Consider the following 23061-nt stretch of genomic DNA (forward strand, 5'->3'; position numbering starts at 1 on the left):
TGTGAGGCATGCAATGCAAAAGGCCACACTCACTCAGTCTAACCCAAAACCCTATCCTATTTCCTATCATCAACACAATCAAAACTCGAATCATCCTACCTACTCCAACAGTGTCTAAACTTGAATCCAACCAAACTTTGGTAACACAAAATAATAGTACAATCCGATGGATATAAACACAAACAAATAAAAAAAAAATAAGCTTCAAACTAATCCAAAATCGGAAACAAATATCAGGTCATTTACTGTAACAAAAACAATCATGCATACACATACACCATCTATAAAATAACTTACCCAAGTTATTTGATCAGCCATGGATTCCTTTCTTTATATAACTTCTATATTGTATGCTTGGAAGCTTTTCACTCAAATTGGAGATACAAAGCAGAGAGAAGAAACTAAGGACAGAAAAAGGAATGACGATTATGGTTTAAAGAATTTCAAAAGGTAAACAAAGAAGGGTGAATTTTCATACATTTAGAATCTTTCAGTCACACAGAGTCAAACAAGAGAAAAGCGTATTTACCATAGAGTAAAAAGTTAAATAAACAAGCAACAGATACAAAAACCCAACAAAAATTTACAGGGATTCTCACTGTATTTATGTAATGGCACAAATGGGGAGGGATTAACATGTAAAATATATCACAAGACATTGTTTACTATAAGGATACTCACGGGTAGAGAAGAGAGCATCGGCATCCAAGGTAATGACAAAAAGAAATTTCCAAAAAACACCTCTCTCAATCATTATACATGTCGGTTGGGGAAGCGACCAATTAGTCTGCACTGTTCCGGAAGCAAAGATGATACTACTTGTCCGTTGAGGGGGAAAAACTCACCGTCAATGCCGCAACCATTATGTGTGTGTTTCCCAGCCTTAATCTTAACTGATTTCACCTTATTTCAATGGAAGTTAAATCATATGTCAATACTTATATGCATATTGGAACCAGTTCACTGATCAAACATAGGAATCTGCAAAACACCCATTATTTATCCCAAAAACAAATCAAAGAGCATGAGGAAACTATCCTTGTGTGAAAACAGTGCACATACTACAAACAGCATGGTCAAACCAGCAACAATTCTGACCGACAACTTTTACAACAATCTTGGGGCTCAACAATAAAGTTTATAGGTTTGAACTATGAGGCTGTTTACTGAATAAAGTAAAAATGATGCTCATACCTTGACATATTCAACATATGGCAGTGAAACGTGTTTACCCATCTGTAGCAGCAAAAAGAATCTCATCAACCTCAGTCGCCCAGTCCCGTGAACTAAGAGTAAATCCATGGTGTTGTCATCGTGTTCAGCTCTTGGAGCAACCACCTGAGAACTCTGCACTGTTCTGCATGCATGGTTGCACACAATGATGCCAAGAAATGGTCCCTTGGTCACAACCCATTTATCTTCGAGTCTTGGAACAACTTCCTTGTTTATTCCCGACTCAACATCATCTGATGGTCCTGGTAGCGCAATCGGATTTTCCACATCCCAATTAGCCTCAGAGTCCCACTTTGGTTCCGCATCCCAAATTGGACCAGGATCAGACAATGTCGAAGATATATCCTCTCTATCATATGTTGCAGCACTACCCCAAGAACATCTTGAAGGATCAGGTGCTGCAGTCGATCCACTCCATCCTTTATCTGTCCTTGATTTAGATCTGGTCCGTGGCCAGTTTAGAGTTGAAGAGAGTGGTAACTGAGGATGAATAACTTCAGGCTCGGCTGTTACATTTCTTTTTCCAGATGACAGCCTTTTAGTCTTAGGATCAAGGCCTCGTACATACTCAGATGGTTCGGTGCTGGCATGAATGCTACTACTAGTGTCCATGTCACCTCCAGACATTCGGCTAGGAGTCATTATTGAATCAATACTAGATAAACTCGAGGCTCTAGGAATGCCTTCTTTGTATGACCTCCTCATAATGTCTGTGTACAGGTCTGACATGTCAACTACTTCTTGACCTTCTTGATCCTCCTTTTCTGCAGGAAGGTACTCCACTTCATAGTTGTATTTTGGCAAACACAAAAACTTGAAGAACCCAGCAACAAAATATCGTAGAGGACCAAATCGCTTCTGATATTTCTCAGAAAGTTTTAAGACTGAAAGTCATGAGAGAAACATACAATCAAAATTTCCAGATTAAGAACCCATAAAAGATGTGGATATTATTTTATGCACACATCACTGTATATGCTAATAAAGGATTTCACTCATTCTATACACAGAAAATCATGTATGTATTCTGAGTCTAATTTTCCTCTACTGTTGTTACAATAAAGATCAAAGCCAAACAGTCACTAGAATACAAATTCATTGTCAACAGAAACATCTGACATGAGTACATAAGAAATAAATTATTCTAGTTCAGGGTTAAGATAAAAGTAAAGGTGTACATGGTGCTCAACCTCAAATTGGCAATTTAATACCAAAATATTCAGCCAAAATCTTTAAATGATAAAAGATGGCTCGTCTAGGAGTAATTCTGATATGTGATTTCCATTATAGACATAAACTTATTACTTATGATGATGGGAGAACAAACAAGGATGGGTACATAAATAGCTTTTTCGTTACAGCGAGGGAACAAGAAACAAGTGAGAACGAAAAGCAGTCACCATTGTTGCATGATTGTAACGTGTGAGGATGAATGCTCAAGCCACTCAAAGGATAATCATGGTCAACAAGTGTAACTCGCACTTGAAACTTAGGCAACATAGTAAGTATTAATTTGACCGCACGCTTAGACTAAAGCATCAAAAAAGCAAGCATAGACCACATTTTAAAAAAGAGGAAGGAATAATTGTAAGAAGAGAACGGAGGTTGATTAAATATAGAAACCAGCAGACTTGTATCAGCCGGGAATGGATCAGGTCACCAGTACATACCATCGCTGACAAAACCATAATAGGAGACCGTCATTCCAAAGTGAATAATACCAGTCTGAATCCACTCAACAGCAAAAACATCTGTAGCTGTAAGACCTCCCTGAAACATAAAAGGGAGAACCACAGTTGTTGGTAACAAAAAGATTACTGGGCATTTAATGTATCTAAAACAAGAAGCATGTGTTATTCTCTCTTTTTTTCCCTTTTTTTTCTTTTTTTTCTTTTTTTGAAATTGAAGCATGCGTTATTCTTAAATATTAACAATTCCCCTTATCTCCATGGTTATTAAAAAAGGTTATCACCAACAGAAATGCAGCAGCATGAGATATTTCAATCAAACTTTGCATAGCAACATGTTAGGGTTATTAAGGTGTTATTAAATAATTTCAGACCCATGTTTCAAAACGGTTTTGAAAATCAATCTATAAAGGGAGAAACAAAACAACCAGAAAGAAACGCCAATCTCATCTTGAATTTCCTAAGCAGGTTTACCTTCACAATAGAAATCGAAGCAGAGATTGGATCTCTAACTCCAAGAACAGTCCAAACCAGTGAATTATCTGAACCTGCTGGTATAATTCCAATGGGTATAGAAATTCCTTCTTTCTGATTATCTCTACTAAGCAGACCATTCAGAACCTACAAATTTAATAGGATGAAGTAGTTGATAATAGAACTGAAATACCAGCAGAACCTAAAAGAACACAACCCCATCCAAAGGATGGTGAAGCTTTATATTCTATTACAATGCATACCAAAAAGCCACAAGTCCCTAAACAGTATCATAAAACCCTCAAACGAATCCCCCAATATAGAAAACCCAATGGTTTATGCTATATTAACGATGAACTAATCTTGGGGCTTATAATAAACTAAATAGCAGAATTCTGTGTAATGAGGCCTCCATCCGCCAAATGAACGGACAAAACTCTGTAGTAGAGAAAAAAGAAGCATCAAGCTAACGGCACAATTTTGTACTAGGTTTCCAGGTGATTTCTTGTAACTATTACAGAAGCTTGAGCAAGGAAGATATTTGTTATTCAAAGAGACGCAAGATGCATTATAGAGCATTACATGACAAACTTCATAGGAAAAAATATATTGTGAGCTTAATATATCGAAAGCTGACTACTTGAATGAAAGAACCGTAGGTAACGTTAAAATTGACATGACATGGCAATGAAAATTGATATAATTAGGGATGGGCATGGGACCCGAACCCGATCGGGTCGGGTCGGTTTTTTTTAAAAAAAAAAATCGGGGTTGGTCGGGTCGGGTTTTTAAATGTGATGTTCAGGTCGGGTTTTGTTTTAGAGTGAAAAATACCCGACCCGAAAAAAAATATAATTTTACCTTATATATTTAGGAATAATTACAATAATACCCCTCTATATATTATTTTTTTCAATTAAGTTGTTTTTATTGAATAAAAATAATATTTTTTATTATTTCGGGTCGGGTTTTTAAGTTATATATCGGGTCGGGGTCGGGTCGGGTGGACCAAAAACCCGACCCGACCCATGCCCATCCCTAGATATAATACACAATAGTAAAATATAAAATTCGATTTCAAAAGTTGTTCACGTTTAAGGCATAACACATTTCCAAATTTTGGTTGAAAGATCAAAATATGCAAAACTCTGTAACACATCAACTGATTGGTAAAAACTTCAATGGATAAAGATACAGCCTCAATTGAGAATCAGCCCTCCAAATTCAGAGGACAAATGGTTATACAAAACAAGACCTTTGTTACCGTATTAATTTGAAAACAAAATAAGATTTATGTTACAATATTAGAAACCATTTTGGAAGATGCAAGCATAGAAAACAGTGCAGTATTCTTCCCTTTACGAAGTGAAATTAGTTATAATTCCATGTTTATTGACTCCAAAATTTTAATACCATAAATAAGCAGGAGGAATATACTTGCATAATGAGTAAAAAACTGCAATGCAATTACAGAAACATAGGTATTACTCCTTCCCTAATGATTCAATCCTATCATACAGAGGTCACTCAGTCCCTCAAAAAATTGATCCATGAATCTCCCAATGACACAACGAATGCCTAATGCCTTAGAAAGGTTTATGAGTAATTCCACTTTTCAATGTAACTAAAATACTGATGGTGTTGAAATAGGTAGGGGGAAAAGAGACCTGGAATGAAAGGTTCTCTAGAGAAAACAGATAAATAAGTTAAAAACAAGTATCAAAATTGGAATAAAGTTGAAATGGCTAACCTCATTGATTATCCCATCACCACCAACGCATATTATTCCTAAAGGAAGTATAATGATTTAAATTCATGTTAATGGAGAAGATGATGACAATCATCAAAACCATAAGCAAAGAGACAATAAGTAATTAAAAGGCCAAGTATTACTACCATCAGGGCATGTGCTGATATCAACAGTAGAAGCCAGCCTTTTAGCATGGCTGGCAGATGTTGTTTTGACTACCTCCAATTTGAACCCTGCAAGCTGTCACAGTTTGCACATAACATGTGAAACTCAATGAAGCCCAAACTCCAAAACAGTTTTTTCTTGAAAATAATGAAAGAATATCACAAGAGTTGGAAAGCAGTGATCATACAACATCCCAAAGAAGCAATGAGTTAAAGAAAAGAGAAAATAAAGCACGCGGAAAAACATCATTATCCAAAAAATCTACCATTTGATCATCAAGTAGTATGTGTCAGTACATAACTAATGATGCCTTTATATATATTACTTCAAGGATATTCATCTTAAAAAGGAAATCCTAACAAGTAAAGTTTGCCAACTCCAGTATTTGAATTCAAAGATGCAATCACATGAAACGCCAAATATGCTGAATATCAATGGTACTCACCATGCAACAACACAGGAAAAATAAAACATAATTCAATTTTTATCTACACTTTCCCAGAGGCTATAGATTGGTAAATAGTTTTCCCATGACCTTCACCAGCATTTTCATTTTGATGATGATATCAGAGAAAAATATTCAACCTTCTATAATTGTATTTGTAGCAAAGAATACTAATGCATCCTCAGTTATCTGGAAGTGCTCCTATTAAGATCTCAAAGAATGATTGAACTAAGCACCTACAAGATTTAGATGCATCCAAATGAAGGTTAAATTAGCATTTTGATTCCCTAAGAAAGAAACTAAGAGACTAGACATCAGTTCATGTAAGAGAAAAAAATACACCAAGTATTTTTATTTATTTATAGGTGGTTGGTGGATATGGTAGAGAGGAAATCTACTAAGTTGAAAACAAAAGCAGCAATTACGATCAATGACAATCAATTCCAGTGCATCAAATCCTAAATAATGTTGAACAGTAATAGTATCTATACAAATTGGTAAAGATAAAAGATAAAAGAGCACACCTTAAATATAGGTTCAACAATTCCATGGAAAACTTTACTAGATCGACCCCGACCTGACCTTGGATTCAATATAACGAGCATTTTTGGTGGATTCCTGCACCTGAAGACGAGCTCAGGAGGAGCATCCATTGGAAACAATTCAGAAGAAGCTTGCTTCTTTGAAGAAACTAAAGGGTGAGGCAAACAATTGATGAAACACTGTTGATCTGCAAACCCACCAACCCATTGAACAGCTTCTTCTACACTAGAAGCCAAGAAACGAAAATCCTTTCGACTTCTCTTTGGTTTAATAAAGCATGAAAGGCCATAAGAACCCTTTTTTAGAGGGTAAGAATGCACAGTGAAATGTCTAACACCGACATTGTAAGAAACCTGTCAATATAAAAAATAAAAAATAAAAAATGAATAGACTGATTGCAAACCCAAAAAGGCCAAAATAAATACTAAATGCATTGCAAGGGTCTATTTCAGAGATTATATGTTTACCGAGATGACATCATCAAGAGACAAGACATGGGAACCCCAAACCAATGCCTTGCTAGTGAGTTTAGCAGCAACAGCTCCTTGGTCGGCAATATCAGTAGAAGAATTCTGCTCTACATCGGTGGGAGTAGTAATAGTCGGGGCATTCTTTCTCTTATCGAAAATGAGCTTCCCTGAGTAAACTACGTAACCAAGCAAATCCGACTTTTCATCCCCTCCAATGTCGATTCGATGCTCTTCTGTCTTAGGTTTATCAGTTTGATCATCCGCGACGAGGGCTTCACTGCGTTTGGAGGAAGCCTTGTGCTTTTTACTACGTTTCTCTGGGAACACAATTGGGGAAGAGTGGGTAGCTATTTGGGAGCACAAGCTCAGCCGCCTCACCGACTGCTGAGACGGTGGCGGTGGCGACGACGACACTCTCACAGACGGAGAATCACTACTCCTCGACAGACTCCCACTCTTCTGCATATCCGATCACGCGCTTCTGGTCCGTAATTGTAACCACCAAATTTCACAACTACGGAGAACAAATAAACAGATGGAGACATACAAAAGAGAAAAGAAATCTTTGTTTTCTTTTTTTTAATTCTATTTTTTTCCTCCTTAATAATCTCACGCCAGCTGTAGTAGAAGACCTAGAGATTATGATGACGCTGGGAGCTCGAAAGCCACGAATTGCGATCAGAGATCCCCCACAGCGCGAATCGTAGGAATAATCTGGCAGATCAGCTCAGGAATTTGAAATTGTTGTTCTATTTTCCTTTTTTAAACTTGGCTTTAAATTAAATTTGAGAACAATTTGGAAAGTATTTAGAGAGTTGACAAGAAATGAAAAATGAAAGCTGACCTTGAAAGGAAGGAGACGGCGACCGGAATGAAATGGGTCGAGATAAGCGGATTCGTCGATTGAAACCTAAGGTGAAGGCCCTTACCCTTTTCAGACTCATTTTCATGTTTTGTCAGGCGAAGGTATAATATATGATATTAGCCTACCTTTTTTAAAAATTAAAAAAAAAAAAGTTATTCCCACTCAACCACTATCTTTTCCTTATTATATTATGGGTAAATTGCAAATTTCATCAAACTTTCTTCTTCCTTCTATATTCTCCATTAGAGTTTAAATTATTATAATGTAATCACCAAAGTTTTGAGTGCTCTTATTTTGATCATTCTGTTATTAAATAGTTGATGAAGTTAAGATATAGCATGTGGTAATAAAATGGCATCATTTCAGAAAAATTAAATTTACACCAAAATAACATAGTTGTAGATCATACAAAACCCGACATTCTTCCTTTTCCTCATTTTTCCCTTTTTTTCTTAATTATTCATCCTCTCTTTTTCTCTCCATTTGTCCCGATTTTGTCTACCACTGATCATAGTCAACGACGATCGATGACTCCTAAAATTTTTCACCAAATTTGTTACACCAAACTTCATGAATCTAGTGTTAATATTCCTTTTCTCTTACGAATCTGCTCCTTTTTAGTTGCCTTTGAAGATCAAACCACACACTATGAACTACTTCTTGTCATCCTTTTTTTTAACATATTAGATTTCACTAAAAAAAATCTTTCAAAAGTCATAAAATCTCACTTGAAGCTTCTTATTTATTTTTGATATACTATTTTGACCATCGAATAACGGCGTGCCCAACATATGTTGTCCTCCTAATTTATTAGGATTCTTTTATTATTGTGATCATAAAAGTAATGCTTTAATTGTCGAAAATTAGAAAACTCAAAGCTTTTTGTATTTCTTTTTCTTTTTTTCTTGATGGTTTATTGGCTTCTCTTTTATAGGCAAGTGTTTTATTTGGTTGGGGAAAAAGGTGTCGGATCAGGTGATGGTGTAATGACTTGGGTATAATCTTGGTTCATGTTGAAATAGGGAAGGATGGTGGTTTTTAGCTTAAAGGTATGAATCGATAGTAGGTTGGAGTTTAGGAGCTTTTGGGTAATGGTTGGTAGTCGACGAATCGGGTCATGAGAAGATGGTTTGATTGCTGGTATGATTTGGCTATTGGTTCAATGGTGAACTCGATAGGTATAAGTGATGTCGATTTGCTAGTGTTTCAGTGGAGGTAGTAGTGGTTAATGTTGAAAGTGGTGATAAAGTGGGCAACAAGGGCAAAGGATTATAGTTCAATAAGATTCGGATGAAATGAAAGTCAAACTCGAAGATTATAACATGATGGTCTAAATATTTTGGAGTCTAACAACGACATTAACGATTGAGGTGGTGATTAATCACGACAAGCGATGATTAAATTTGAGTTAGTACCTACGTGCCTAAAAAATATTAAAATAAAACATATCGCCAGTTTGTAGCGGAGAAAATGGAGGATGATCAATAGAATCCAATGTCTAAAATTTAGTGATTAAAATGAAAAATTTTAAACTTTAATGATCAATATAGGAATAAAAGTACAACTGAGTGATGAAACTTGCGATTTGCAATTGAGGAAAAAAAAAGTTGATGGATTTGCAAGTCTTCCCCACGCACTACCAGGCTGCTGCTTTCCACAAACTGTTCCATTGTATTCCTATGTATGTTTTACAAAAAACAATTGAGAATAAAAATTAATACATAATTCTTTTTTCGACATTAATGCATAATTATCATTATAAATATAAGCTTTTATCAATTTAATTTTACTTCAATTAATATATTTTAAATATCTTTTGTTTAAATATAATAATTTTTTTGAATATAAATATAATAAAATTTAAATGTCTTTAATTTAGAAGTTGGAAATATAATGAATAATTTAGATATTGTAAAAAAATAAAACTGTTTTTTAGGAGAATAAGTAATACTACTTGTAATACAATTAATATGATGTATTTAATATATTACATTTTCATTAAGAATTATTACACTGATATAATTTTTTATATAGTTCAATATTTTATATATTTTTTAATTCAAGGGTTTTATTGCATGTTTAGCATGTTCAATTTTGATCTAATTAAAAATATTTAATCATTTATCACATTCATATATATTATATAATCTTCTTCATTTATATAAGCTATATGAATTATATTATTATATCCATTTATCATATATATATATATATAATTTTCTCCATTGATGTGAGTTATATGAATTATACTTTTATATCAAATAATTAATTTGTAAAAGTATTAATGGTATAAAATCTATTGTCGGATAATGTTTATGGTAAATTACAAGTTTAGTATCCTAAGTATAAAATATACTCGTAAGGTTTTAAACTATAAAAATATAATAAGATTTTAAACTATAAAATATACCTCATAATATAGATTATATATATATATATATATATATATATATGATTTTAAACTATACAATATAAATATACTCGTAAGATTTTAAAATAAAATAAAAAAAGAATATACCTCAATATATATATAGATGGATAGATATATATTTATAAAAATAAAATACATCTACAAATAAATAAGATTTCTGCAAATATATGTTTTTACTCTCGTAAATTTCATGAAATTTGAAACTTTCATATCGTGTTATGTTTGAAAAAAATTATAAAAAGTTAACCTGTAACCAAGCTGCTAATAACTGCTAACCATTAACGATCAACCGCTTCATAATGATTTGGTTACAATTAGTAAAATTTAATAACCATTATAACTGTTAATTGACCGTTTAAGCTAAACAGTACGATTAACCGACCATAAACATACCTAACATACATAATAGTTCCTTTATATGACCAGTTTCACATGTACTTACCTCTTTCAAAACCGCATGTAAATGGGAATGAATTTACATCAATAAAATAAATAAATTTAAACACAAAATAAATAATACTAATAATAGCTAAATAATGCTAATCATAATCTCTAATGGATAATCCCTAGTATCTTATCAACAACCCTTTAGATTTCTCATGAAATGTAGTACCATATATTTTATCAACAATTATAATCTCTGCTTCTTGTTGTTTTAACTTCTGTGAAATGGTATTGTGGTGCTGAGAATTTGAACCAGAAATAATTAGATAATATCATATTCTCTTTTGGTTAAAGGAAAGTGATTGAGTAAAGGATCATATCAAGAAATTCTTGAATATTTCTTTAAAAGTTGTTAGAAGATTTTGTATTTTAGCACCATTAATTATATTGTTATATGTTATAATTCATATGGTTTTTATCTTCTTGGAAGTATATTTATTCACATTTCTAGTTGTAACATCCCAAAATCAGGGTTAGTGACTAAAATGGAAGTTTTGAACTTTGAGGTCAGATTTTGAAAAATTAAAAAAAAATTAGGGACTTAATTGAAAATATTTTGTGAATGATGGTTTAGTAAATATTGAATGAAATAAGAGTAAATTGGTCTTTTCAAAGGAATGATTTTTATATTTCCTTTATAAAGGATATTACCACGTGGAAATGGGGGAAAGAAAGAGTAAAAGATATCCATAGCATTTTTCAGTCTTCTTGTTCCTCTCTACCGTGGGGTCTTGCATAAGGTAAGTATGCTTTTAAGTGATTTTCCTTTCATGTTAAGGTTGGTTTTGATTCTTGGAGTGATAAGAAAAGTTAATGAAATCTTAAGATTGCTTAAAACTCAAAGAGAATTAAGTTATGTAAGATTGAAGGTAAAGAGTTTTTAAGGGAATTATTGAGATAGAATTAGTAAATAAGTTTTAAAGTGAAATTTGTCTTGTCAATGGTCTAATTAAGAAGTTAGAAGTGATATAAGTGAATTAAAAACATGTTGGAAATTTGGTAAGATTTTTAGTTTCAAGAATTATGATAAGTTATTGAAGATGATAATGTGTTATATGGATATAAGAAGATTTGGATAAGTATAGTTAAGTCTCAAGGGTTAAAAGAAGGTTATGGAAGAAGAATTAATTGAGTTTGGTAAGATTTTTTTGGTTAAAGAAGTGTATTTTGGGCTAGAGGTATCGATATTGTTCATTTAATACCGATACTTCAAAGAGAAAATAAGTGATTATTAAGGTATGGATATCGATATTGGTTGAATGAGTATCGATACCATAAGGCAAAAATTTAAAAATTGTTCATGGGGCATCGATACATGGGAAGGTAGTATCGATACCAAGAGTACTGATACTATAAGGTCAGTATCGGTACCCATTTTTGAAATAAATATTTCGAATATAAATAGGGTATCGATACCCAAGCTTGGTATCGATACCATATCTAAGGAAGTATCGGTACCAAGTATGGGGGTACCGATACTACTCAAAGTGAAAATTGTATTAAGCATTTCGATTAGCTTGAATTATTAAGGATCGAATTATAACATTTAGAATTCTGATATGGATATCAAATGTATGACTGTGTAGATATTGATCGGAAGCGAGTATTTGATGAATCAACAAAATAAGACCGAGCAAGGAAGAAGTACGAGATCAATATTGATTAGTGAGGCCATGTGAGTGCATACTAGTATGAATTATGATTTGATGGGAAATTAGACTTGCGATAAGTCTGTTTCCGATATTTTGCATATATAATTGTATTGTGTGAACATGTCTTGTATTTTTATATGTTATGTGATTTATGTGGCTGTAAGTGCATAAAACCTAAGCTATATGATATAAGATTATGTACCGATGTAATAATATGAGAATGTTATATGATATATATGAGAAAAGGTATGTGAAAGTGATAATGTGATATGAGACTCTATGAGAATGTTACATGAGATATGTGATTATAAATGAAATGATACGAGCTGTGTGATACATGTGATATGTGAATTATATGAAAAGGATCTATGTGTAAGTGAACTATGTGACTATGTGAATATGTGATAAATATGAAAGATAATGCCCATGTTATGTTTCATGAGAGCTAGAGGTATAGTTGTCATGCCAAGAGTCAAGGGTTCTAAGTGGTCCTTCGGGATATATGTGTTATATGTGGTCCTTCGAGACATTTCTACGCGGTCCTTCGGGACAAATTCACATGCCCCTAGTGGGACCTTATACGAGCTGTGGTGACAGCATATGTGTACAACCTCTATGTACTCACATATCTTTAGTTCCCACATGTGTACATAGGCTAATAAAGAGATAATAAAATATATATTATATGTGATATGTATGTTTTGTGATATGAAATATGTTACAGAAATTACATGATGATGTGTATATGGTTTATTTAAGAATGTTAGGTATAAGAACATATGACTAAGAAATAAGAATGGAAATGATGCTAATAATGATAAGATTAATAATAAGGATAATGAGGTGACATGTATATGTATGTATTTATGTTTTGATGTTTAATGCACTCTATAGTTTATTATGATTACATGAAGTTTGCATAATAGGAATTAGTAACGATATGTGATAATAAATTTATTTATGCCTCACTAAGTTATTGACTTAGCGTGTGAGTGTTTCACACGTAGGTTCCGGAAAGCGAGAAGATAAGCTAAGAGGAGCAAGACATGTCAGATTCTCCTTTCTACAGATCAGATCATAAATGTATTTGAGTATATGTATTTTGTTATATACAATGTAGTTAGCATGTAGTCTAGCGATTTGAATTGTATAATCTCTGATATGTTTTGTAAACCAATTGATTTTAATTAATGTAAAATATTTATTTTATCGAATTATGAATTTAAGTTTTAACCAATTTGCAAAGGAAAACGCTTTGAAAAGTCAATGTGATATCTTGGACTCAGATCCGGGTCAGATACGGGTTAGGGTGTTACATTTATTGGTATCATAGCTAAGGTTTAACCGATTCTAGGCTTAAACCGAAGTTAAATGAGTTTTAAAATATGTACATACCAACCCAAAGTGAAAAATTTCTGATCTGATAGTGTACTGGGTATGTTGTCTTGCTAATAGAATAGAAAAGTTATGTTATATGAAATGTCTAGCCCTAAGAATTTCTGAAAAAAATTGAGAGTTGATGAACCTGATGGTGGTAGCCATTCACCTGCCCTGGCCAGGCAGGATGAAAAGCAAACATCTTAGGAAGTGCCCTATAAGATCGAAGGTTATTTTCGGAAAGTTGAAAACACGTTAGAATAGCGTTAGAGGGTCTTTACTATTTTGAATCGAAAAAAGTTATATGAAGTAGTTTTGTTATTACGTGGATAAGATAGAATATGGTGGACAAATATCACCATAAAATGTTAAAAGATCAAAGGATGTGGTTAGAATTTATAGAAGAGTCAGGGACAAATGTATAAGACAAGTGAAAGTAGAGTTTATAAGTTTGAAACAAGGGAATTTCACTTAATATGACTTCGAGTGCAAATTCAATAGGTTAAGCAAATTTCCAGTGAGTTACTTCGATTGAAAAGGGGTATACGATTGGTTTGATGAGGACTTGCACTATAGATAGAAAGAATTGGTGTTGATAAATGAAGATATATGATAGTAAATATATAAAGTTAGAAGATTTGAAGAAATTATCAGGTTGAGCTAATCAATTATGGTGTGGATTTGGATACGGTTGTATATTTTGATCATATGAATGTAATGTAATAAAGAAGATAAGGATTCGTATGTTTGAAGGAAGTTAAGGATTGATAGAAAGAATTTAAGATGATAAAAAGTAATATGTGTATTGTAAAGGGAATAAGGATTTTGTATAATAACAAGATTTTGTGCAATTCATGTGGATTATAAGAGTTATAAAGATGTGATAAAGATGGGTAATCAGATATAAGTATAAGTGATATGAAAAGAGTATGAGAGCATGGAGGAAATATATGGTTTAGTTATGTTGGAGATCTTGATTATCAAAGGATAAATGGATAAAGAAATGAAAAAGATGGAGTTTAAAGGATCCAATATGATAAAGGTTATGTTAAGGTATAGATCATAAGTTGATTAGAAGTAAGAAAGGTTTGTCAGGTGATGTGAAAGATTGTTTAATTCTGCAAAATGTATGTCTTAATCATCTATGATGAATATTTAAGATTATGTTTCTTGTTCAAGTAGATGTAGTCAGAGAAATAAAGAATGATTTATATGTATTAAGGAAGTTTAAGATGCAGTTAAGTGATGATAGAATAAAATTTTGGTTATTATTGCAATGCAATTAGAGATTGATAAGGATTTTGATTGATTTATGATTTTGAGTGATAAAAACTGATGTTACTGTTTATATGATAAGTGATATTAGATGGATGTATAAAGGGAAAAGGTAATTGAAGAAATAAAGGAATGAAAAGCAAGTTTTATGATGGTGACAAGAAAGATTAAGTAAAACAAGCAACATGAGAACATTAGAAGATATGTTCTTATTGATGTGTGCAGTGAAAATTCAAGGACGGATTTTCTTTAAAGGATGAGAGATTTATAACATCTTAAAATCAGGGCTAGTGACTAAAATGGAAGTTTTGAACTTTGAGGTCAGATTTTGAAAAATTAAAAAGTTCAGGGACTTAATTGAGAATATTTTATGAAGGATGGTTTAGTAAATATTGAATGAAATAAAGGTAAATTGGTCTTTTCAAAGGAATTCTTTTTATATTTCCTATATAAAGGATATTACCACGTGGAAATGGGGGAAAGAAAGAGTAAATGATATCCAGAGCATTCTTCAGTCTTCTTCTTCTTCTCTACCGTGGGGTCTTGCATAAGATAAGTATGTTTTTCAGTGATTTTCCTTTGATGTTAAGGTTGGTTTTGATTCTTAGAGTGATAAGAAAAGTTAAGGAACGCTCAAGATTGCTTAAAACTCAAAGAGGATTAAGTTATGTAAGATTGAAGATAAAGAGTTTTTAAAGGAATTATTGAGATAGAGTTAGTAAATAGGTTTGGGAGTGAAATTTGACTTGTCAAGGGTGTAATTAAGAAGTTAGAAGTGATATAAGTGAATTAAAAACATGTTGGAAATTTGGTAAGATTTTTAGTTTTAAGAATTATGATGAGTTATTGAATGATAATGTGTTATATGGATATAAGAAGATTTGGATAAGTATAGTTAAGTCTCAAGGGTTAAAAGGAGGTTATGGAAGAAGAATTATGTGAGTTTGGTAAGATTTTCGGGTTAAAGAAGTGTATTTTGGGCTAGAGGTATCGGTAATGTTCATTCAGTACCGATACTTCAAAGAGAAAATAAGTGATTATTAAGGTATGTGTATCGATACTGGTTGAATGGGTATCGATGCCATAAGGCAAAAATTTATAAATTGTTCATGGGGTATCGATACCTGGGAAGATAGTATCGATACCAAGAGTATCGATACCATAAGGTCAATATCGGTATCCATTTTTGAAATAAAGATTTCGAATATAAATATGGTATCGATACCCAAGCTTGGTATCGATACCATATCTAAGGAAGTATCAGTACCAAGTATGGGGGTACCGATACTACTCAAAGTGAAAATTGTATTAAGCATTTCGATTAGCTTGAATTATTAAGGATCGAATTATAACATTTAGAATTCTGATATGGATATCAAATGTATGACTGTGTAGATATTGATCGGAAGCGAGTATTTGATGAATCAACAAAATAAGATCGAGCGAGGAAGAAGTACGAGATCAATATTGATTAGTGAGGCCAGGTGAGTGCATACTAGTATGAATTATGATTTGATGGGAAATTAGACTTGCGATAAGTCTGTTTTCGATATTTTGCATATATAATTGTATTGTGTGAACATGACTTGTATTTTTTATATGTTATGTGATTTATGTGGCTGTAAGTGCATAAAACCTAAGCTATATGATATAAGATTATGTACCGATGTAATAATATGAGAATGTTATATGAGATATATGAGAAAATGTATGTGAAAGTGATAATGTGATATGAGACTATGAGAATATTACATGAGATATGTGATTATAAATGAAATGATATGAGCTATGTGATATATGTGACATGTGACATGTGAATTATATGAAAATGATCTACGTGTAAGTGAACTACGTGACTATGTGAATATGTGATAAATACGAAAGATAATGCCCATGTTATGTGTCATAAAAGCTAGAGGTATAGTTGGCATGTCGAGGGTTCTAAGTGGTCTGTCGGGACATATGTGTTATATGTGGTCCTTCGGGACATTTCTACGCGATCCTTCGGGACAAATTCACATGCCCCTAGTGGGACCTTATACGAGTAGTGGTGACAGCATATGTGCACAACCTCTATGTACTCACATATTTTTAGTTCTCACATGTGTACATGTGCTAATAAAGAGATAATAACAAATATATTATATGTGATATGTATGTTTTGTGATATGAAATGTGTTACAGAAATTACATGATGATGTGTATATGGTTTGTTTAAGAATGTTAGGTATAAGAACATATGACTAAGAGATAAGAATGGAAATGATGCTAATAATGATAAGAATAATAATAAGGATAATGAGATGACATGTATATGTATGTATTTATGTTTTGATGTATAATGCATTATATAGTTTATTATGATTACAGGAAGTGTGCATAGTAGGAATTAGTAATGATATGTTATAATATGTTTATTTATGTCTCACTAAGTCATCGACTTAGTGTGTGAGTGTTTCACACGTAGGTTCCGGAAAGCAAGAAGAGAAGCTAAGAGGAGCAAGACATGTCAGATTCTCCTTTCCACAGATCAGATCAGAAACGTATTTGAGTATGTGTATTTTTGTTATATACAATGTAGTTAGCATGTAGTCTAACGATTTGAATTGTATAAGCTCTGATATGTTTTGTAAACCAATTGATTTTAATTAATGTAAAATATTTATTTTCTCGAATTATGAATTTAAGTTTTAACCAATTTGTAAATGAAAACGCTTTGAAAAGTCAATGTGACATCTTAGACTCTGATCCAAGTCGGATACGGGTTAGGGTGTTACACTAATACTTTGTTACCTTTAAGTCCCCTCTCATTCTGTAAATTATGTTTTAGGGTAACTAATGATTTGAATCTTTAGTTGGCTAGTTGATAACTGCTTCATACATGATTATTATAGTTCAAGCATCCTTATCAGGTTAGGTTTCGTAGTACATTATCTTATGTTGATTATGTATATTGTCATTAGGCTAGAGTGTCGACTAGGTAGCCTGTGGTTTTAGTCGCTTTCTCGGGTGAATGGGCTGCTAAATCAGCCCAAAATTATTAAGCAAGATCGCTTAGAATAATGCGGAAACAAAAGAAAATAAAGAGAAGAGCACACAAAGGAAAAATGAGAGAGCTTGAATGAATGCAAACTTATATTCCTCAACCTAAAGTGAAACTGAGGTAAGGGTGAGTCTCTATCTATACTTAAAGCCCCTTACATCCAACGGTCAAGATTAGAGTATATCTTATCTACAAAGATTAATCTTTTCTCTATTTCAAATTCAAACTACAGAGGAAGTGTAGCAGATACTTTAGTGACCTGAACACAATGTTCGACTAGATGAAAATCCTAAAGGAGTGAATGAAGCATTTTTGCATGAGATGTGGGTAACCGGATCAGTAGGCGCTTTAACCAACACTGTCAAGGTAATGTAGAGTAGGCGCATAAACCAACACTGACCTAGCAAACTACATTACCGCACTGAAGCTCATTCCAATTTGTTTGTAGTTCATTCCAAGTAAACTACACTTATCAAGGCCATCTTGTGTTACCCAGTAAGGGTCCTGAAGAGGAAATATGCAAATCAAGATTGAAACAGCCTGTACACTTCCTGAGGACAACTTCAATTGAAAGTGTATAGAAAGATTCAGATCTGTTTAGAAAAGTCTAGATCAAACATTATCCGGCCAAAATTCCCTAAAAAATGCACGTTCGAATTCTTTTTCTTGCATTTGATTTTCCTGTTCTTGCATCTTCCGCAACATTTTGGAAAGTGCCTTGGTCTTCTTTCTTGATGTTTGTTCCTGAAATTCATAGCAATTATGAGTTAACCAGCAACTCCATACATTCTGAGCCATCAAAACGTTAATATCTATTTCAACACCACTGCCATTATAGAGAATTGCTTATTTCATAGCAAGCAATGGTATTTTTCAACACTAATCATATCTCATTTTGTTATGTAGTATATCATATTTACTGTTTTTCTCGTATGAACATAAACATAAGATATAAGAAATGTATCAAAAATCTTAAACACAAGTATAATATGTGTATTAAATTTATCGAGTTACTCAATTTCAATATGGCGTAGTGTTTGTTGTTGGTAACTTGTTAGCAGAAAACATTACTGCAGCATCAACATAAAATAATTTTCTCACGCGAGATAATATTTAACAATATTAATGTAGTTCAGCTTCAGATGCCTACAACCATGAATTGAGATAAAAATCATCATAGTCATAGATTTACAAAGAGTTCAAAACAATCAATAGACAAACACGAAACCGAGCCCCAAACAAACCCAATTTCTATGCTCCAAATGATTATCACATAGAACATCCCATTAACCGATGTTTTACCAAAAACTTTTTCTCACATTCATGAAAAACATCTCCCATACATAGACCCATAAGAATTCTCTCTCATAATTCTAAAGCTATGACTTACTCCATATTAATAAAGCCTATCACTTGATTACCAAAAAATCTTATTCCCTAAAATGTCTTACCCGCTATGAATAAATAGATATTAAGTAAACTTAATCTCTAATTAATCTTCAATTAATAAAATTACACTAGAATCTGAGCTGATTTTAGAATTTACATAAATATCTAACATATATTGCACACTTTTTATGAATGTATATATATATATATTATTTGTATCAAATTCAAAATTTCGAATTTCTCCATTTAGCCTTTAGCAACTAGGGGTGAGCAAAACTCAACTCAAAAAGTCAATATTTCGACTCGAAAAAAAAACCGACTTAAATTGACTTCAAGTTGTAATTTCATAAACTCGATTCAAAAAAATTTCAAATTTGAGTTGAGTTATAAAATATAATTCAAATAAGTTGAATTTTTAGTAATTAGTGGATTGGATTTCAAGTTTCAGTCGAGTCCCTCGACTATGTATGATATATGTATATCACATATGAAGAAACATATATGTATTGTATATGATTTTTAAAAACCATTTAAATTGGAATCAAATAGTATCATAATATTATAAATATTTACAATCAAATTTAAACAGAAACTCGAACAACTCAACTCGACTCGAAAAATTTCAAATAAAGTTTGAGTTGTAAAATAGGACTCGTTAACTAGAACAACTTAAAAAAATTTACTCAACTCGATCGACCGCTCACCCCGATTAGCAGCTAGTGGGGGAAACATATAGTATATATTGCACTAGCTCTATGTTCTTCTAAAAATTCTCATATTTCACACACATTATTAAGACAAAAATGCGAGGTATCATAAGCAAACCCAGGGATCATGCAGGGGCCCTTGATTCCTTTAAACAATTAAATATAATAGTTATGGCTTGTTAAAAATCCGATAAAATTGCATTTTGACTCCAAAAATATATAATTCAATCTCGGACCTACAATGTATGATCCTACAAATATATGAACTAACTTACAAAAAAAATTGAGCACACCCATGTTGGACACATACTCAATTTAACCCTACAACTAGGATAGCTTATAGTGGTAGTAAAAGAATGAAAGTTACCTCATCATTTATGGCTTTGGATTCGGCACGATCAGCAAGATTTGGTGTTTTTCTCTTCTTCTCTGCTCCCAGGCCCTTTTTATTGTTCTTCACATGTGCTTCTACAGGTTCTAACCTACCCTAATAGCATGAAATTAAATAATCCAGAAATAAGATGAAAACAATATTATAAAAGCATTTCTTCTTAGAATTAAGGAGAAGAATTTAGGGTTTCGAAGAAGAACCGAACCTGCTCAGAAACACCAAGACCAGTGCCTTCTTTCCATCCATGCTTCTTTAATAGCTGCCAAAAACCAAGTCCATAGCCATTAAAACACGAATATATAAGGAAAAAGTTGCAATAAAAACCCCCAGAGTTGAAAGAGAGGAGAAAGGTAGGATACCTGGAAGCCGATGTTGGAGGAATCAATGGCGGTTGATGAACCGCTCGAACCTAACGTCTCTCCCATCGCTTTCCTCCCGGACCAGTAATTTCAGCAAGTTGGGGTTTTCCCTTTCCTCCCATTTTTCTTCCCAATTCTGTCCGACGTTGAGAATTTTGTAGGCTTTCGAAGAAGAAGAAGAAGAATATACCGATTCAACAATTTCTATTTTTTTTCAAAAAACAAAAATCGAATGAATAATTTTTATTTTTGTTGTGTGTTTGTTTTGTGGATATAGACCAACCCACAAGCCGGAGTTCACTTAACAATAAGAATTTTTGCAGCTTCCAGGTAAATAAAAGCCCATCGGCCCAAGCACATAATTTTTATTATTCAAAATTTAATAAAAATAAATTTAAAATAATAAAGAAATTAGGATTACGAAAATTAAAAGGGTAAAATATACCATTCTTCATTAACTTTACTCTCTCTTCTATTTCACTCACTGTACTTTTAAATTTTCTAATTTACTCATTGAACTTTCGAATTACTCCTGTTTTGGTCACTCTGATCTGAATTATTTTAGTATTATTTTCGTACGAATAAGAGGCATAGTAGACGAGGGCTTTTAGCAATTTCTGTCCAGGGGGTATTGCACATGTTATGCATAGAGCTTGTGTTCACTATTTCTGGAGTATATGTATTTTGCATGTATATTACTCTTTCCATCTCGATTGTAACTTCAAATAATCATCAATCAATTAGTAAAGGGTGTATTAGCAACCAAACAACAAAGAATGCCCCACTTGTTCCTCAAATAACCTACTAACAGATAACAAATTTGTATTCCTCCTCTAAACACGATTGAAGAATTGAGGATCATGTATATGGAGCAACATACACTTTTTACATTTCCAGGACTGATGCTTCTCCCTCCTTTAATCAAGCTGATGGAAACAGAGGACAAATATTCATGACTGTAAGCCGCCTAGTCTCTGGGAGATTGCCTGTTGAAGATACTTGAAAGCTTTCTTGTAATTCAAGAAACCCATGAACCAGAAATCGAAACCATCGACTGTCACGATTTCCATGTACTTCTGCCTTGGTTTCTTCATGTTTTCACTCTCGTTCATCCCCTTTATCTTCCCAAGTGGAATCAAAACCTTGTAATGTACTCTGATAAATTCTCCATTTGGGGAAGATATTTTAATGGATCTATCGCTGCAAAAGGCCACCTTTGCAGTGGAGATGAAAAGAAGGCCTGCAATAGGACCTGCTGTTGTCGACAAATAGCATTGACAGGCCTTAACCAGTTTCTCTCCTTCTCCGACACTAAATAATTGTTTGAAAATCTTCTCCACTCCTCCCACTTGAAGAATTCTTGCCCCCAAACTCAATTTTCCCTTCACTGTTTCACTAATCTTTGTCCCCAATCTCACTGCAGTTTCAAAAGTAACAAGCAAATAACTTTAGCCTCCTTTCTTCCATAATGTGAATGTTAAATACAGTTAACCATAGAGCTGGCATAAGAGTGTTCCTTACCATGCTCTCGGATACCATGAGCGAAACTATCAGCTTTCTTCCCTAGCTTGTTCATCCTTTTAAGTACAAAGTTCCCTTTGCCTGCAATTCCGAAACTTGCACATTAGCACTGAAAGCATCTCCATTATGAATTTTTCTCCATACAATGTTACAAGAAAAACTTACTTGTTCTAAATGTTGCAGACCCTTGGGGATCAGGTAAGTACCGTCTCGGGGTTCTCTCGACTCGATATACGGTCGATTTTATTGGAACTCCGATAACTTGTTCAAGTAACTGATTCCTCATTTTCATTGAATGAAATTGAATCCTGTTGGATGAATGTTATATTATCAAGGAGATGATGGGTTGTGATGATGGAAGAATGTTGCAGATTGGGAAATGGTATTTAAAGGGGACATAAATGGGGTGGTTGAATGATGTAACTTTACTGATGAGAAGATTTGGTTTCTTTAAGAAAAAGAAAGCCGAGTCCAACTCCAAGAATTGATCTTTAACTAAATACCTAACCAAAATCCCCATATTTTGATTTAAATTGCCGACAGAAACAGACATGGAGAGGACGTGGGTTTGAAACTTTGTGAGTTGGCATTGCACCTTTCTGATGTCTACTGCTAAGATAAAGGGAGCATCCATTTGCCAACCAAATTGCACACCCAAAAGTTAAATGATATGATAAATGCAGTGACTTGATTATGAGTCAGTGATGCTTCATTTTCTTAGACAAGTCATACATAGACCATGTGGGATCAACTATCATACCTCATCTACACGTGGCATACAAAATTTGGGTTATTTATTTTTCAGTTTTGTTTTGAATTTGAGATGATATTTTAAACAA

At 33.1% G+C, this 23061-nt stretch overlaps 3 protein-coding genes across 3 annotated transcripts; all 3 read right to left on the reverse strand.

Moving 5' to 3' along the window:
* Positions 1 to 451: 451 nt before the first annotated feature.
* Positions 452 to 7707, reverse strand: LOC120120345 (sphingoid long-chain bases kinase 1-like). Its single transcript, XM_039140007.1, has 9 exons — positions 7613 to 7707; positions 6766 to 7482; positions 6280 to 6651; positions 5292 to 5385; positions 5146 to 5183; positions 3396 to 3542; positions 2904 to 3003; positions 1195 to 2117; positions 452 to 903 (listed from the first exon to the last, which is right to left on the reverse strand). The coding sequence occupies exons 2-9, from the start codon at positions 7231 to 7233 to the stop codon at positions 754 to 756; spliced, it is 2292 nt and encodes a 763-aa protein (XP_038995938.1). The 5' UTR covers positions 7234 to 7482; positions 7613 to 7707; the 3' UTR covers positions 452 to 753.
* A 10361-nt stretch (positions 7708 to 18068) lies between these two features.
* On the reverse strand, positions 18069 to 20880 carry LOC120120288 (PIN2/TERF1-interacting telomerase inhibitor 1-like). Its single transcript, XM_039139950.1, has 4 exons — positions 20702 to 20880; positions 20548 to 20601; positions 20319 to 20438; positions 18069 to 18599 (listed from the first exon to the last, which is right to left on the reverse strand). Exons 1-4 carry the CDS (start codon positions 20765 to 20767, stop codon positions 18468 to 18470), a joined length of 372 nt encoding a protein of 123 aa, XP_038995881.1. The 5' UTR covers positions 20768 to 20880; the 3' UTR covers positions 18069 to 18467.
* Positions 20881 to 21636: 756 nt separating this feature from the next.
* LOC120120284 (putative GEM-like protein 8) lies at positions 21637 to 22554 on the reverse strand. The gene is made up of 3 exons (XM_039139946.1): positions 22388 to 22554; positions 22223 to 22303; positions 21637 to 22118 (listed from the first exon to the last, which is right to left on the reverse strand). Exons 1-3 carry the CDS (start codon positions 22512 to 22514, stop codon positions 21652 to 21654), a joined length of 675 nt encoding a protein of 224 aa, XP_038995877.1. The 5' UTR covers positions 22515 to 22554; the 3' UTR covers positions 21637 to 21651.
* Between the last annotated feature and the right edge of the window lie 507 nt (positions 22555 to 23061).

Source organism: Hibiscus syriacus, unplaced genomic scaffold (assembly GCF_006381635.1).
Source record: "Hibiscus syriacus cultivar Baekdansim isolate YM2019G1 unplaced genomic scaffold, ASM638163v2 tig00110338_pilon, whole genome shotgun sequence".
Classification (NCBI taxonomy): domain Eukaryota; kingdom Viridiplantae; phylum Streptophyta; class Magnoliopsida; order Malvales; family Malvaceae; genus Hibiscus; species Hibiscus syriacus.